At 41.5% G+C, this 18347-nt stretch overlaps 1 protein-coding gene across 1 annotated transcript in view; it reads right to left on the bottom strand.

The window, feature by feature from the left end:
- PAPPA2 (pappalysin 2) overlaps positions 1-18347 on the bottom strand; it is a 335895-nt gene that overhangs the window by 293883 nt on the left and 23665 nt on the right. The window contains exon 2 of the mRNA XM_004372847.2: positions 6016-7087. Coding sequence (XP_004372904.1) covers positions 6016-7087 — 1072 coding nt within the window. The remainder of the gene's footprint in view (positions 1-6015; positions 7088-18347) is intronic.

The raw sequence follows: 18347 nt of genomic DNA, 5'->3' as shown, positions 1-18347 counted from the left end.
CAGAGTCACAATATAATGGAATTGTGAGCTTAAGCTCCATGATTTAATCGTAATGATAGGGATAGTATATACGGGTAATTTGGTTCAGAGATAGCCACTCACTCTACCATGTCACAGGGACTCATAGAAACCCAGAGATCTTTGTCTCTATGAATACAAAGTCCTTTCAAACAATCTAAGCCATAGCACAGTCTGCAGTCTGAACCCCATGTCCTGCTTTTAGTGCCTCAGCCTGAATTTAAGCCCAGAAAACATAGATGAAATTATTCATTCCATTCACTAAATTCCTAGTGCTTATTCCACATATAGTTTTTATATTGTTCCTTCTCTTACCATGCCTAGTATATTACAGAACTTGATAAATAATTGTTTTAAAAAATTATCGTTCATGCCAATAAGAGTTATGAAAAACACTCAGTTTTTTTAATAATAAAAATTCAGCACAAAGTATACAAGGCAGAGGGTAGAGGAGGAAAATAAAAGCCTATACATGAAATAAATCTAAGTTAGTTGGAAAAAAGAAAACCTCTCCTCTATACTATGTTTCTGCCTACAGATTTCCTCCTCCAAAAAAAAAAAAAAAAAGGAAATTCATAGACAATTACCCTTTTCTAAATCATCATAAGTAGAGATTTAAAAGTGTTATTCCTACTGTGAACAATCACTAGACATTTAAGGAAATTCACCACCACTAAAGAGACAAATTTTAAAAAATTGGGGAAAAATGAAAGGATGACTTCAAATGAATTAGATATAACACACAGAAAAAAATTCAAAATGAATCTTTATCTTTAGGCTCGATAGAAGTTTCTTCCTTAAAACAGAACAGGTTAATATAAAAAAAAAAATCAGAGAATAAAAAAGTCTTTAAAACGTGATTAGTGAAATAAAAATTCAAGAGCTGGAAGATAATCTCAAGGAAATCTACCCAAAAAAACTCCAAAATGAGAAGCAGCTAGAACATATCAGAAAAAAAAGATTATAGACAGAGAATAAATTCGAGAGATCCATCCTGAGGAATGTCTGGAGGGAAAACAAGAGAATGGAGAAAGTTGGTTGAAGAAATATAAAGGTAATAACTTAAGAAAACTTTCCAGAGGTAAGGCGCATGAGTATCCAGATTAAAAGGACCTACTGAGTGCTCAGCAAAAGAATTATAAAAGATCATTAATAAGAAAAATTATCACAATATCAATAAAGTAATAAAGCTAAGGATAAGATTCTAAAAGATTTATAAACGGAAAAAAAATCACCTTAAAAACACAATTATCAGAATAGAAGCTAGAGGGAACTAATAAATTTCTTCAAAAGTTTCAGAGAAAATGTTTTCCAACTTAAAATTTTATATGACGACAAACTATCAGTTTTGTGTAAATGCAGAATAAAAATATTTTGAGAAATGCATTTTCAAAAAAAAAACCTAAAACATTCTTTCTTACAAAGTTACTTAAGGATATTCTCCAGTAAAATAAGGTAGTAAATTAAGAGATTTGTTTGTGTAATTCGGAGCCCTGGTGGCATAGTGGTTAAGAGCTCAGCTGCTAACCAAAAGGTCAGCAGTTCAAATCTACCAGCCACTCCTTGGAAACCCTATGTGGCAGTGCTACTCTGTCCTATAAGGTTGCTATGAGTCAAAATCAACTCGACAGCAAGAGGTGTGTGTGTGTGTGTGTGTGTGTGTGTGTGTGTGTGTGTGTGTGTGTGTGTGTGTGTGTAAGAAAAAAAGACACATTCCATAGATTCAGTGTAAGATAACACATTTAAAAAAAAAAAAGGAAGAATGAAAAGGAAGGAAGAAAAGACAAAGACTCAAGGGAGGTGGGGGGAGAAGCTGTGCCAGAAAGGAAATATAATAATAAAATAATATTCTGTTCTACAACAAATAATATTTTATAGTCATAATATTATAAAAATTATGTATTATTAAAGTATATTATTGCTTTAGCAAAAAATAATAAATAACCAAAACCAAACCCATTGCCATCGAGTTGATTCTGACTCATAGCGACCCTATAGGAGAGAGTAGAACTGCCCCATGGGGTTTCCAAGGAGCGCCTGGTGGATTTGACCTTTTGGTTAGCAGTCGAACTCTTAACCACTACACCACCAGGGTATAACTATATTTAAATACCAAAAAACCCAAACCCATTGCAGTGGAGTCAATTCCAACTCATAGTGACCCTATAGGACAGAGTAGAACTGCCCCATAGGGTTTCCAAAAATTGGCTGGTGAATTCGAACTGCTGACCTTTTGGTTAGCAGCTGAGTCCTTAACCACTGCCCTGCTGGGGCTCTGAATAGAATGGTGCAAACAGGGTTAATGTGCTGAGCAACTAACCAAAAGGTTGGAGGTTCAAGTCCACCCAGAGATACCTCAGAAGAAAGGCCTGGCAATCTGCTTTCAAAAAACCCTGGAAAACTCTATGGAGCACAGTTCTACTCTGGCACACATGAGGTCACCATCAGTTGGAATGGACTTGATGGCGACTGATTACTGGTTATATTTAAATAACTATATTAGAGGAAGGCAAGTGGGGACAATGTAAGACAGTCTCATCTTTATCATAAGAGGAAGTCAGTGGATAATGTTAAAATTGATAAATCAAGTAATACAAATATAAGATTTGGAGATATGGAGGTAATTACCAGAAAAAACAGGTAGAAGAATTACATATGGGTACCTATGTGGGGGTAGGCTAGAGAGTAAAGAAGCAAGAGGGAGAGTTAGACAAGGGACTTTTGTTCTTCCTTATGTCTTTTGATAAAATTTGATGTTTTCAATCATGAACATTTATTACTTAGATTTAAATGTTTTTATGTAACAAAAAACATAAATAGTTCCTCTGTATTCCACAAAACACATTTTGTATGCAGAGGTAAGAGAGTACCATAAGAATAAAGGGTTGAAATACCATCTGGGTCTACAGATAGACATGGATAAGTAACTATGGCAACTGTGGCAGTGAAGGGAATGAATTATAAACACCCAGATAAGGGCAATGTTGGTAGAGACTTAGATAAAGGGTTGCTCTAAGAAGAATGAGGCCTGGGTACTTTGTGAGACTGCTCTCTCAGTCAGGGTAGTGGGTTGGAGGAATGAGCTAGAAGACAAATGGGAAGAGGCCAGACTTCCCCATCTCTCCCAGGGATCCTAAGAGTTGGCAACCATTCTTGTTGGTGAGGTTTAACCTCTGCTTAAAGTTATCAAAATCTGAAAACCAAATCCAAACAGAATCTTTCCTATGCAAATATTTCCAGTAATGTGATCAATTCCATGCTTATTGTTATCTAAACAAAGACTTCCCATCTGTCAGCTGTAATAATGATAATAACAACGAATGTTAGTTTAGGACTATTTTTGTACATTGAATACTTTAGAGTTATCAAGCATTTTCCCATGCCTTATCTCATTTGATTCACAAAACAACCCTAAAATATCCTTTTCATAACTATTGGCATATACAGTTGCCTACCTATATTCTCCACCTCTGGGGTTTATTGGGAAGTTGCTTTCCCACTGACAGTGTGTGCTGCTGGCAGGTGGAGACCAGTAGGACAGTTTGAAATGGGAAAAATGGGCACGTGCTAGAAATTACTGCTTTCACAGGGTACTTTATGAAGTCGTGCTGAATTGATGTTTTTGGTATGAAAAATATAAATTTTGATAAACAGTTTTTTGGGACACAAGTGTACTACTACACTTGGGGGGGGTTAGAATTAGTGGGACATATATGTCCCTCTGAACTCTGAGGGTAGAATTAGTGGGATGAGGCAAGAAAAAAATCCATAGTACCTTCCAAAAATTCAAACACACTCAATGATTCAGTTTGCATTCCATTAACGAAAACACACGGTAACAACAAAAAATTCAAAGCAGAAAATAACTGAGTTTTGAAAGTGATGTAGATAATGCAAAGTATTATTGCAATCTCCTCCATTTTACAGACAAAGCATCTGTGAGTGTCAGAAAGAGACTTGCTTAATTTACATAGTTAAATAAAAAGTCCAGAATTCAACTGTGTCCTTTGAGCCCAAATGCCACACTCAATCTTTGACACCACAATGCCTGAACTATGGGCCAACCTATTAGTGTTAACAGACACCAAGAGGACACAAGGATGTTGTAATTTACTGTACAAATTGTGACCAACACAGAAGCGGCCATCCATTTATTGGGCAGGAGCTGAGATCCAGTCCTCCTGTGTCTCACCAGCCCTACACCCTAGCTCAGGTGAGCCTATTTATAATTTGCACAAATGACACTTTGTACATTGGAGAGGCCTTGTCCACTTAACATTAATTAACATGTTTACCACCCACCTCCATTCTTTCCTCCCTCCCTCCTGTCTTACCTTCCTTTTCTGCCCCCAACCCCTGCCAAACAAACAAAAACCCACTGCTGTCAAGTTGATTCTGACTCATAGCGACCCTATAGGACAGAGTAGAACTGTCCCACATGATTTCCAAGTCTGTAAATCTCTACTGAAGCAGACTGCCACATCTTTCTCCCAGAGTGGCTAGTGGGTTCAAACCTCCAAACTTTCAGTTAGCAGCTGAGCACTTAACCACCATGTCACCAGGGCTCCTATCCAACCCCTGCATTAGCCATCAAACGAGAATCCTTTTATTGGCCTTTGTCTCAAAACAAAGAACACATAAAATCCATTAAAAAAAAAAAAGTTGCCATCAAGTTGATCCCGACTCATGGCGACCCCTTGTGTGTCATAGTAAAACTGTGCTCCATAGGGTTTTCAATGGCTAATTTTTCAAAGTAGGTTGGCAGGCCTTTCTTCTGAGGCACCTCTGGGTGGACTCCAACTGCCAATCTTTCGGTTAGCAGCTGTGCATGTTAATCCTTTGCACCATTCAGGGACTCAGACAAGGCCACTGATCTCATGAAACTAATATTCTAAAGATAGGGGAAAGACAGACAAATAAATGAATACACAAGAAAAACATCACAAGTGATAATGGTAGAGGATTAAAATCAGGTGGTGTAACAGTGATGGAGTAACTAATCTGGGTGATCAGGAAAGACCTTCCCAAGAGGTGATATTGAAGCAGATATTTGAATGACAAAAGAAAACCCACCAGAGGAAGATCAAGGAAAATCAGAGCCTGAGAAGATAGAGCAGCTAATGTGAAACCCTACGGCAAGAAAGAGCTTGACCCATTTAAAGAAAACAGAATGAAGTTGGTGAGGCCATGAATGTGGGTGGGGAAGGTGGATAGAGTGGGATGATGCTGGAGAGTTGGCAAGAGCCAGAGTGCAGCACAGTTCTGTAAGCCAGGTGGGGAGTTTTGATTTATTCTTAGCTCGATAATAAGAATAATAATAAAAAAAGATTTGAAAAACAGAGTGACAGGATCTGATTTACCTCTTTCAAAAGATCTTTCTGGCTGTTGTGTGCAGAATGGAATTTAACAGGGCAAGAGAAGAAGACCCCCATTGCCTAAAGGAGATGTGTGGTGAGATGTCTGTCAGGTTTGGAGATATAGAATGTCGTGTTTGTGAAACTCCTGAAACTGCACCAGACTAATCAGATATGCAAACTCTTCATGGATTTGTACTACTTTGCTGAGAACCTAAGACTACAGGAAAAACAAGCATGTATAATTGGTGTTGATTGGTTACTCTCAATGTATACCTTGTTTGTTGTCTGTGAAGATTCCCTGACGTTTGGTAGATTAAGTCGTTCTGCTTTCCTGTGCCCCAAGTACCTGATGCATATGACTGCAGGTGCACCTCACACTTGGTTATATCACAGACCTGGGGACATAGTTGTCCTCTCCATAGATGGTGAGTTCCATGAAGGGGAGTGTGTTTTAGTCATTGCGGTATCCCTGAGTACAACACCTACTACTTCACAGAAGTTCAACACTGTGTGATGGGAGGATGAATGTTTTATTTGGGGATCTGTGTGAACCCTCTTTTGTCTCCGAAAGCCAAAAGGATAAAACAATGTTAGAAATGTACCCCTCCAAGTAAGACACCCCCAAGCCAGGGCCCCTTACCTCCAGGGCGAGTCAGGGTCAAAGCAGGTCTTGCGCACATTGGCCACCTCCGGGTCACAGCAGTCACCGTCGTCAAAGTCGTTCAGCATGTTGTTGCACTCCACATGGCAGAGTCCGTCTCTGCGGTTCCAGGAGTAGCAGCGGCCCTGCAAGCGGCAGTCTCCCCCATCGTAGCCCGTGAGTGGGTGCTCACACTCGGGGTCGCAATGGTCATTGCCAATCTTGCTAGGCTCACAGTTCACGAGCACAACCCGGTGGCGCAGGGTGGAGTTGTGGACTTGGCGAACGCTCAGCTGCCAGCTGATGTTGTAGCGGCTGAAGGCCTGGTTCAACGCCTCGTGCTGCCGATTGATCTGCTCCTCGCTCACAGTGGGGTTCCGGCCCTTATCATCGCAGATGTTCACCACCTGGTAGCGTATCACCTTCTCTCCCCGGAGGGGCCAGTGTCCATTATACTGGGTGATCAGTTCCACATTGTCACAAGCCGTCTGCCCACAGAGTGGGGGCTGCAGAGGTGACAGAATCTCAGGAGCCATCTCAAAGCCCTGGAGAACTTCAAGACGTGGGAACTTCTCATCTCTAAAAGGGGCCCACTGTTCTTTCAGGGGCTCAAAATTGGCTGTCAGGATCAGGGTGGTTAACTCCTCCGCCTCACTGGGATGCTTTAGGCTGTGCTGCAGGTGGCTTTGTGAGAGAGCCGTTGACCAGAAGGCCATTGTGCCCAGGTGTCCACGGAAATAGTGCCCATCCTCAGAGTTATCACCCCCCAGGAGCAGAGAGCGGCAGGACACCATGAAGGGGCTGTTCAGGGGACCAGACTGGTCTGAACTACTGGCCACCTGAGTTCCATCCACATACAGGGCCATTCGCTGTCCGTTGTAAGTGGCTGCCACGTGTGTCCACATGCCTGGTTGGTAGCGACTGTGGCCAGTCACAACAGTGGCTTTCTTCACATGGTCGGTGCGGAGGGAAAAGAAGAAGCGAGCATCTCGCCTTCCCTTGTCCTTCCCTGAACGGATCCCCAGGGCCCAGCCCTTGTCACTGGCAATGTGGGAGCAGTTATCAAACACACCTGGGAAAGAAGGAAGAATCGAGGGAAGAAATACCAGATACAAAGGGGGATGGAGAAAGGGAGAAGAAAACCCATGTAAATATGCAAGAATGTAGATTTGTAATGGGGGGAAAAATAACTGATCCAGATTTCCCACCTGGGATGCCTGTTCAGTATTCCATATTCGGCTGTTCCTGCAGCATCTATCCCCAAAAGGTATCTGATTTGAGATTCTACCCATTTTAAACTCATTCTGGCATTTTTAAATCACCAAAATGGTGGCTAGAAGGGGATGTCCAATGTAAACCATCCTCTTCATTCTTCACAAATATTCCTCATGCAAACTGACTTTGAGTCCATGCCTTCTCTTCATTGACCCTGGCACCTTCCAATTCCTCAGACATCATGAGGGCAGTCATAGCTTTTACAAAAGGCAGTAAGTAATCTGTCACCCTCCCCTCAAAAGGTCATTTTTCTCCATTGAATATTAAAATGATGATTTGCATGGGGAAAGCGGGAAGTTGGTAAGTCAGGGAGTCCCTCAGAGAAGACAATAACATCCCAGACTTCACTTCTAGCCCAGTATTCCCTCTAGTACCTCTCCACGGGCAGAGGCTCCCACCCACAGAGAACAGTTACTCCCCAGCATCAGCAAAATGGCATTGCTCCATGGACCTTGCCTGAAAAAACAGTTAAGTCAGTTATAAGAAAGATTCCTCTGATAACAATGATGCCCCCTACAGTCCCAGAACAGAACTTTCTCAGGTTAATGAAGGCCCCTGCCATGCATTACCTTACCACCTTGCTCACAGCAAGCACAGGACTAGTAAATCAAATTGAATAAACAAAGGTAGGAACAGCTGTAGATAACTACACCACTAATAAGTCTGCAGCAGGAAGAAGTGGGAGAATTAGCTGTGCCCTGATCACAGATGAAAGAGGACCCAGAAGGCAGTTTGGAGGCTTTGAATGCTCCCAGCAGCCCATCTTGGGTTATGGACCCACCATTTCCTCCTACGCACCTCTCCTAGCACACAGCTAGGGTCTCAGGAGCAGATTTTACTTGTCAATTATGGGAAGGCAGTGCATTCACACTGAAAGTGCTTAATAAATGCTGTTGAACTGATGAATGAAGGATGGAAAAAACACTAGCCTTTGATCAGATACCTGAGGTTAACATCAATATTCCTTCTCCTTAAGCCTGTAAAAACCCCCCAACCTAAACTCACTGCCCTTGAGTTGATTCTAACTCACAGTGACCCTATAGGTAATGGAGGGAAAAATAACTGATCCAGATTTCCCACCTGGGATGCCTGTTCAGTATTCCATATTCGGCTGTTCCTGCAGCATCTATCCCCAAAAGGAATCTGATTTGAGATTCTACCCGTTTTAAACTCATTCTGGCATTTTTAAATCACCAAAATGGTGGCTAGAAGGGGATGTCCAATGTAAACCATCCTCTTCATTCTTCACAAATATTCCTCATGCAAACTGACTTTGAGTCCATGCCTTCTCTTCATTGACCCTGGCACCTTCCAATTCCTCAGACATCATGAGGGCAGTCATAGCTTTTACAAAAGGCAGTAAGTAATCTGTCACCCTCCCCTCAAAAGGTCATTTTTCTCCATTGAATATTAAAATGATGATTTGCATGGGGAAAGCGGGACAGAGTAGAACTGCCCCGTAGGTTTCTAAGGCTATAAATCTTGACAGAAGCAGACTGCCTCATCTTTCTTCCATGGAGCTGCTGGTGGGTTCAAACCAAAGACCTTTTGGTTGGCAGCTGAGCACATTAACCACTGTGCCACTAGAGTTCCTCCTGTAAAAACCAAGAATCTTATTTATTCCCTTGAATTCCTGCTGGTGCAGTGGTTAGCTGCTGGGATGCTATCCAAAAAGTATGTGGTTCGAACCCACCAGCCACTCAGCAGGAGAAAGATGTGGCAGTCTGCTTCTGTAAAGATCACAGCCTTGCAAACCCTGTGGGGCAGTTCTACTCTGTCCTATAGGGTCGCTATGAGTTGGTATTGGCTCAACAGGAACAGGTTTTGGATATTTTCTATTTGTTGCATACACAGGTATGTGTATGAGTTGGGTACAACTTTAGGCTTGACATATAAATTACTAGATAATTAACTTGATTACCTGCCAGTCATCGAGTTGCAAGTTTGAACACTTTGATTTACTGTCCTTAGCACCTCTCTTCTATTATCAATAAAACAATTCTTTCTACTTATTTGTCTCATAGGAAGCTATGAAATTACTGATGGTTTGTCTAAAATAGTATTTCAAACTTCTGGAGAACATTACATAGCATATGGAATTTTCATATCATTCTAGTGTAGTTCTGGTAATTATAGGGTAGTTATGGTAACTATATCAAAAAGCATTTATTAACTAACAGCATTAAAATAACCTATTTTAGCTAGGAGTCATAGCAGATATGTAGAAATATTACTTTCTGAATGATTGCCAAAGTAGTAATTCCTTATTCTCTAATTTATTAAGATGTCCAAGAAGCTTATAGGAAACCTTACTAGGTGCTTAGATTTAAAAAAAAAAAAAAAAAAGTTGCCATCAAGTCCACTCCAAATCTTGGTGACCCATGTGTGTCAGAGTAGAACTGTGCTCCATAGGGTTTTCAATGGCTGTGATCTTTCTAAAGTAGCTCACCAGGTCTTTCTTCCAAGGCACCTCTGGGTAGTTTCAAACTAGGGCTTCAAACCAGTTCATTCCAGTGGTGGAAATTTGCATTTCTACCCCCAGATATACTGAATCAGAATCTATAGTTTAACAAGATCCCCAGGTGATTCTTACGTATGATAAAATTTGAGACACACTGTTCTACTAGTGGTTCTCAGAATTGGTCCCTAACCAGCAGTATTAGCATTGTCTGGGAACTTATTAGAAATGCAAATTCTCAACAGAGATTCAAACCAAAATGAACCAGTTCGAAGCCCTGGTAATTTGGAACCACCAACCTTTCGGTTAGCAGCCAAGCGCTTAACCATTTCCACCACCAAGGTGCTTAGATAACTGCATTTCATTTGCTGTATTTTTATTGTAGACCTCACCAACAGGAGCAAATAAATAGTTGCTGAAGCCCTGCACTTTTTCCAGCAAAAAAAAAAAAAAAAAAAAATTTAGTAAATCCAATTCCCTAACCCAATGTCATCTACCCTTGCTGTAGATCAGAATCACCTGTGGCACTTTTGCAACTACAGATTCTTATGGAACCATGTTGATGGTTGCTGATACCCTATATTTACAAATGAAACTGAGCTTCTCACTGCTGCTAAGTGGATGGAAATGCAGAGGACAGAAGTTGGAAGTTGGAGGCCTTGATATTTTGCAACCAGACAAGGAAAATTTGAAAGATTTTTATCAATGGTAAATTAAATCAGACATGAAAGTGGAATGCTTGTCTGAAATTCTTTTAAACAGTTTATTTAAAAAGCACATCTGATCGAGAATCTTAGGTTTACCCGAGGTCTCTACACAGGAGTAGTACGTACTGGTTCGGTAATTCAGCACACTAATGGAATGAGAGGTAATTAAAAGAAAAAGGGCCTGTTATAAGTAAGTTCACGGATAGGATGCTGTTAGGGAATACGGCTGATTGTCTAAGATCGATTATTAATTAGGGCTTTTTATTATTTGCAATAAAAAACTCATGTTTAAGACTACTGGCATAGAAATAAACACCCTTTGCTCCAACTGAAAGATCTATCATTCCAAGAGAGGAAGCTGTGGCGCTGAAACATGCCGTGGCTTACATCTCCCTGAGGATCACTGGGATCAGCTCCAACCCCTTTCATGAGATCATGTAAGAGTGTTCAAAATTTTGAGGACAAAGTAAATATTTCTGCCCTCCCTGCATCTTCTTGGTCTGTATTGGTAATAACCTATTCCCCCAACATGGAGAATCATCGGATCCTCTTCTCCCACGACAGTGAATATATCAGTCCACAGTTAGGTTGGAATTGGAGCCTGTGCTCAGGCAAACACTGATGGCCGCAACTTTGAACCTCTGACCTGGAAGCTTCAACCTCCATCCCTAGCTGGTAGAACAGGTTTGTGCTTAGTGACTTAAGGAGCTGTCACCCTACTAAACCAAAAAGGTTTTACATTTTATCTCACCGTCTCTTTCCCTGGAAAAAAAGAATTCCATTTGGAATCAATCCATTTAGTTTATCAAACATATTTTGAACACCCCATTCATGCCAGATAGGGACATTGTTCTCAGCTTTGGACGAAAAGGATGGCCTGCACATATGAGGGGTTACAGTCTAATGGGGGAGAAGAAACACAGGAGATGATTTCAGTACATCAAAACTAAAATCAGGAATGCATAGGTAAATAAAAGCACAGAGCAGGGGCCCTAATTACAACCCAGAGGTTCAGAGACGATTTCCTGAGGAGGTGAGCCTGAATCAACTCTTGAAGAGTGTATAAGAGTTGGCCAGGCAAAAGAATTATAGAAGATCATTCCACACAGTGGGGACAGCAGGAGCAAAGGCACTGGGGCTGAGGAGTTTAATATATGGGAGCAATGATAAACGGTTTGGTATTAACGGAGTGAGAAAATTAAACCTTACATGCCAGGTCAAGGTAGCCCTTGTATGGCACACTAAGAGTCTTGGACTATACTCTGTAAGTTGGGAAATACCTGGAGGTCTTCCTATGGCTGACAAATGCCTCTAATATCCTAAGAGCACATAGTAATTGTAGCAAGAAATATCCCATGGTTGGCCGCTTACTCTGTCAAACTAGGTTCAACTGCAATTAAAACACATTAAGAAAAAAACTCTTCAAAGCTTTTAGATGGACAACTGTGGCACAAGAATTATATGACCACCACAAGGTAGCCAGTTCACCCATGTACTTGTTCAGTACATATCTGTGAAGCAATACTAGACTAGCTGTAAATCTCAGTAGCTGGTGCTGAGGATTCTAGAGTGATCAAATGGTTATTTGACACGAGAGAAAGTTCAGTATAGTGCAAAAGACAAAACTTAAGTAAAAAACTACAATGAAATATGTACATTGTAGTAAAAACTACAATGAAGTATAAATAGCTACAGAAGCATATAACAAACGGATATCTTTATTAAAACGTGGACGTAATATTGCAGACATTCTCCCTAAAGTCATTAAATGTCAACTTTCTAGAGCTGACCTGTCAGGTTAATAATTTGGTTCCTTGAAGGTATCCACCATCCAAATCTCCCCATGAAACCAGGGTGACCCTGGTTACTAGTCAGACGGGGAAGGCTGTTGCTGTGTGCTGTCAAGTCGATTCTGACTCGTAGCAACCCTATAGGACAGAGTAGAACTGCCCCATAGGGTTTCCTACACTGTGATCTTTGCCAGAGCAGATCACCAGGTCTTTTCTCCCATGGCACAGCTGGTGGGTTCGAACCACTGACCTTTGGTTAGCAGCTGAGTGCTTTAACCATTGCACACTAGGAATCCTTCTGGAAGGCTAGAGAGGCCCAAAGCCAAAGAGCTAAGTTCAGACATTTGCCAGATCAGAGGTTCTGGCAGTTCATCTAGAAATATTCACAGGTGTTTACAGAGGTTTGTCAGGTTCCTTTTGACCTGCATTTATTTAAAATACCCACTTCAGCTAAATCTTCTAAACTGGGAGGTGGTGTCATTTTTGTGAATATCTTTTCCTTCACTTCTGAGATGTAATGATATCTCCCATTTATATAGTACTTGAGCTTTCCAATGCAATCTCATCTTAAGCTATAAAACTATTGTGTGAGCTAGGCAGGGTGATTACCACTAGCCTCATTTCACAGGTGAAAACACTGAGGTTCGAAGAGGTCAGGTGTCAGGATGGGTGCAGAAAGTGCACTAGAACCAAGGTGTCATGATTCTGAGCCAGGACAGTTTTCTACCACACCAATGCTGGGGCAGAGATTATAAGCCTGAGTTAGCCAGAAGTCTCAGGCCCCACTCCACCACTTACAGGCTATGTGACCTTGGAAAAGTTGCATCACCTTGCTGAGCCTCAGTTTCCTCATTTGCAAACTTACTTGCAAAACAAAATCTGTCCATCTCAGGAGTATTCTTCAGCATCCTTCAACCATAAGCTGAGATCACAGCCCACCTCATAAGGTTTTTGTGAGAATTAAATAAAAGGACACATGGAAGAAGATCTTAGTACAGAGCCTAACACAAAGAGTGACCAATAAACATGAGCTATGATGATGCAGTCACTGGACGGTACAAATGGTTAACACGCGCTTGGATGCTACCAAAAGGTTAGAGATTAGAGTCTACCCAGAGGTGCCTTGGAAGAAAGTCCTGGTGATTTACTTCTGAAAAATCAGCCACTGAAAACCCTATGGAGCACAGTTCTACTCTGACACACATGTGGTAGCCATGAGTCGGAGTTGGCTTGACAGCAACTGGTATGAAGATAAGGAGTTTGATGACTGGTATAAAAGGGAAGAACAAATTAGATTTAAAACCAGTGGTATGTTGGTAAATATCACAGTTCAGTTTGGTATTGAGTGATTTCATAAATCATATTCATGATCTCGTCCCTCTGTTCCTCCGTTCCTCCCAAGAATGTGGCTTTGATCAGTAAACAACAGTTATAACATGTTTGCTTCTATCCCATGTACATCCAAAGTTGTAAAATCTCAATATTGCACAAGCTCAGAGTTTCTCCACATATACTGTGTTGGCTCAGATGACACTGACTGAGAAGTCTGAGAAGAAAGAAAAGTCTCCTAAAGGTGGAAATTCCATAATTTTTGACAATCAGCACCCTGAAGGAGATTTATAGCATTTGTCAATTTCTGTGGTGTACACACTCCCACAACGGTCAATTTCAAGTTACCGATATGATATCACTGAACATGCAGTCGGGAAGAGATGTGTGCAATCAGCTTCATGAGCCAGTATGAGCCAGCTCCAGCCCTGTAAAGACTAAAAAGGAAAGCAGATGAAAGCTGCCAAGTGTCTCCTTCTCCTTCTGACTGCTAGAGTAGATGTGGCTACTTTACTGATGACCTGATTATTTTATAATTTAAAAGGGGTAAATTTTGCCTCCTCTCTGGGCTTTGGGCCTTAAGATGTCCACCTGAGCACCAAGCAACCAACTGTACCTGTGAAATAAAACCTGTCCATTCTAGGCCTCTTCTTCAGCACCTTTCAACCACAAGCTGAGATCACAGAGCAGCCTGCATAGCTAACCCACACGTTCTCAGGAGGGGCCACCGGTCCTGCTTCCTTGACTCCAGTAAGCAAGAGCTAGAGGGACTCTGTTTCAAAAGAAAAATTATGGAATTCCCACATCTAGGAGACTTCTCTTTTTTCTCAGTCTAGCAGAACAAAGGCTGACAAAAACCAATGCCATCTGAGCCAACACAATATACGTGGAGAAACTCTGAGCTTGTGCAATATTGAGATTTTATAACTTTGGATGTACGTGTGATAGAAACAAACATGTTATAACCATTGTTTGTTCATCAAAGCCACATTCTTGGAAGGGACAGAGGGACGAGATCATGAATATGATTTATGAAATCACTCATCGCCAAACTGAACTATGATAGTCCCTGGGTTAGAAAAATCAGATCAAATGATGTAACTCAAAAGATGGTGGTGCTGCTGAAGCCAACCATTTGGACCATATTGTCTTAAAACTTTAAGAACCATTCTTTCAACTCTTGCTTGCAACTGGCTTCCATTATACATCGATGTTTACAAAATTTAAAATTGTGCAGATACTTTGCTTTGTATTTAAGTTTTGTGAGAAACGAAATTAAATCAAGAAAGTATATCTTGTTCAATAAATTCCTGTTCACAGCTCCAAAACTTGTATTCAGAGACTGTGGATATCTTAATAGAGCAATATATTCATGTGAGTCTTCAGCAAAAATAATTTGCATCCAGTTCTCTATTATTATTAATTGTCCGTATTTAGAATTAATAGAGTCAATTACCCTCAAGGAGAAAGGCCTTCTCTCAGACTGGCGATACAGTCTCTCTGGGTGATTATGAAAAATTCTAATAAAGCAACAAATACCACATCCACAGAGTTGTAAACAACTGTTTAATAGGGAAATTTGAAAATGTGGCCCCTGTAGAGGGGTAATCCTGCTTCTTTCACTTTATAGAGCTCTTTCTCTGCACTCAGCGGACCTGCTGCTTATGCCAGGAAGAAGTAGAGACTTGAATTACCTTTTATTAAATGGCCACTATGCTCGAACACTGAACATATGGCACCCCTAGGAGCCCTGGTGGCATGGTGGTTAAGAGCTGTGGTGAGCTATGGCTGCTAACCAAAAAGTCCGCAATTCACGTCTACCGGCCACTCCTTGGAAATCTTATTGGGCAATTCTACTCTGTTCTACAGGGTCACTATGAGTCGGAATCAACTCAACAGCAACGTTTTTTTTTTTGTTTGTTTTGTTTTGTTTTTTTTTATTAAACTCTACCACAAGTATATGAGCAAATGCCAGAGACAGGAATTAAAACCAGGTCTGTTCTACTGAAAAGCCCATGCTCTTTCAACTATGCTAAAATATTTCAAATACTAAACACAAATACGTTGCTAGGTTGTTGTTTTGGGGCAAAAAGAACAATATGAGCTGGGGAGTGTGGGGTTATCAATACGTTTGCAGACCACTACTTGAAGGCAACTGGGATCTGACTCTCAAAAAAAAATGTACCGATGAACATCCTCCACACCTGGAAATAGTTTGGGAAAGGAAAAGACTGGCTAACACATGTATTAATATCTCCTTGGTGGCCAGTCCCTAAACTGACAGGCTGGCTTGCTGAACATTAGGTAGAATTTCTGGGTGGCCTCACAGGATTTTCTGTGACACATGCACTCCATCATCAAATCTAGGGGACTCTGAGGCTAAGGAGGATTTGTTATCAGAAAGCCAGGAGTGAGACTGAAGGTCGGAAAAGGCAGGAGAGAAGCTAAGGTGAATAGCATGCAACTGACAACTTGGCTCCAATCCAGCAGCCTCCATCTTTCTCTTGGTTTCCCCACTAGGTATGTAACTGGCAGAGAAGGAATCTGTCTGAACAGAATATAATCTCAAAGGAACCAGATGGTCCAGATAGGAGCTGCCCACACCTCGCAACTGTTCCAGTCAAACTACTCTGATCGCTCCCCTCCCTCTCCACCGAAAATCTCCCCTCTCCTACTGGAATCCTCTATCAGCTGGTTTTGACAGAAAGGAGTCCCCTGACCACAAACCAGATACAGGGAGTTATGCTTCAACACAGCTCTTGGCATCATAATGCCAGCATTCTTGCAACCAGCATTCTCCTTGCAACCATAGGTGCATAATGAGGAGGAAAAGCACCACCCTACCCTAGGAGTTTTAAAGGTCAATAAAAAGTGGGAGAGAAAAAAAAAAAAATCTTCTGAAAACTCTCAGGTCAGGGTTCCAACTTTCCTTGGCATTCGTATTTTACAGTAATGACAAAAGGGAAAAAGTAGACTCTTATACCCTTTTCTTCCACAAATTGGAGGAGTATATGTGTTCCAGGAACATGATGCAAACTTATTTCAGAGTGTTCAAATAAATGGAAAAGCCAAATACACCCCTGTTGGAAGTCTATGTGGACTCAAGGCTGAGACAGATGCACTAAGACCTCATTCTCTTATATACTTCCCCAAATTAAATCCTCCTCTGTAGTCAACGTATCATTTTCCTAACACCAACATTCCACGTACTTTCCCAACCCCACAAATTATATTGCTTCCTTTGTCTGAAACGCCTCCCATCTATGGGCATGCCCTTCAAAGATTAGCTTAAGTTTTGCCTTGTCCATGAAGTCTTCTTTGGCCACCCTACTCAAAGTGATATCCCTTTTCTGTGGCAGATTGCTGAGCTTGTTGTATTGCTGTTATATTATTATTATTAAACCAAAAAACTTGAAAGCTCCATGGTGACAAGAGCCTGTCTTTGACATCTGTGAATTTGCCACAGAGCCAAGGAAGAAAAGATTGTTCTTAGTTCCTGCATTGTACCCACTCTATTCTGGATGTCAGACTGAGTCATGAGAGTCTCGGTCCAGAGAAAGAGCATTTCCTACCAGTCTCAGGGGACCCCAATAACCCTGCAGTTACATCTTACCTAAAGGAATGATCCAAGGGAGACCAGCAGCCTCTGTGCAACTACAGGTGCTTTGACTTTCCTGTGATGTTACATGTGCTTTTCACCACTCATCACATAATAAGCTGTTTCCTTCTGGATCCTATACAGTTGCATTGCCTCACATGTGGTAAGACTTATTGAGAGCTTTTCGTGGGCAAATTCCCACCTTCAAGGGAACATTTATCTATGGCAGAATCTCTCAGAGAAGATCATTTAAGCGCAGGCCAAGGTGGCAGAAGATGAGGATAAGCTCCAAGCACAAATGCTGCTCTTGGCTCAGACATGACTGTGGAAACTCACTTTCAGGAAACCTCCAAGGCAGAGTTTTTCTCTGCACTTCTGGGGAGGTTAAGGTCAGGAGTGAAAGTCCTGCTTCTCCAAGAAGCCCCATCAGCTTCCAGGAAGGTGAGGTTCTATTTAGCAAAACAGAGGAGTCACACACAGTGTCATCAGCTCTGGTAACTAAAAAAACATGCTATGTGGTGTTAGGTTGTTTTTAGGAAGAAAATGAGCGGAAAGTAGGGCCAGGTTATGTCATTGCCATAAATCAACCTGATACAAGGCAAGCTCCTTTCTCAGGATGTTATTATGCCCATGGCTTCCCCATACGTGCATCTGCTGCCTTCTGCAGAACTACTTACCCAACACTCTGACCCCCCAACGAGAGCACAGAGGAACACACAAAGGACCAAAAGGTGAAGAAGAGAGGCCATCCATCAAAGGCTGTGCAAACCTGGCAACAAGCAGGCCCATGTCAGCGGGAGGAGTGGGAGAGAGTGAAAAAAGCAGCCCAGGGAGGGGTGCTTCAGCTGTCTAGATAACTTTCCTGTAAGACAGGATTAGACTCAGCTTTTATCTATGAGTCAAAGCTTTCAAGAATTACAGCACAGAATGGGAAAACCTCCTGGGAACTGTATCACTAATATTTTTCCAGCAAATTTTTCAACCTCTCCTTACAGTCCGCTTTTCATTTTAGTCATGCTCCCTTCATGTGCAAAGATGACAGAAAGCAGGATGGGGGTTTTTCTAGCTTTCCATAGGCCACCCATGTCTAGGTTGAGAGTCAATGAGGCAGATTTGCAGGTAGAGGAGAGGATTTGCTTTGTGATTGCATAAGAGAACAGGGCACCATGGAATGG

Source organism: Trichechus manatus, unplaced genomic scaffold (genome assembly GCF_000243295.1).
Source record: "Trichechus manatus latirostris isolate Lorelei unplaced genomic scaffold, TriManLat1.0 scaffold00021, whole genome shotgun sequence".
Taxonomy (NCBI): Eukaryota; Metazoa; Chordata; class Mammalia; order Sirenia; family Trichechidae; genus Trichechus; species Trichechus manatus.
This window is presented reverse-complemented; position numbering and strand designations above follow the sequence as displayed.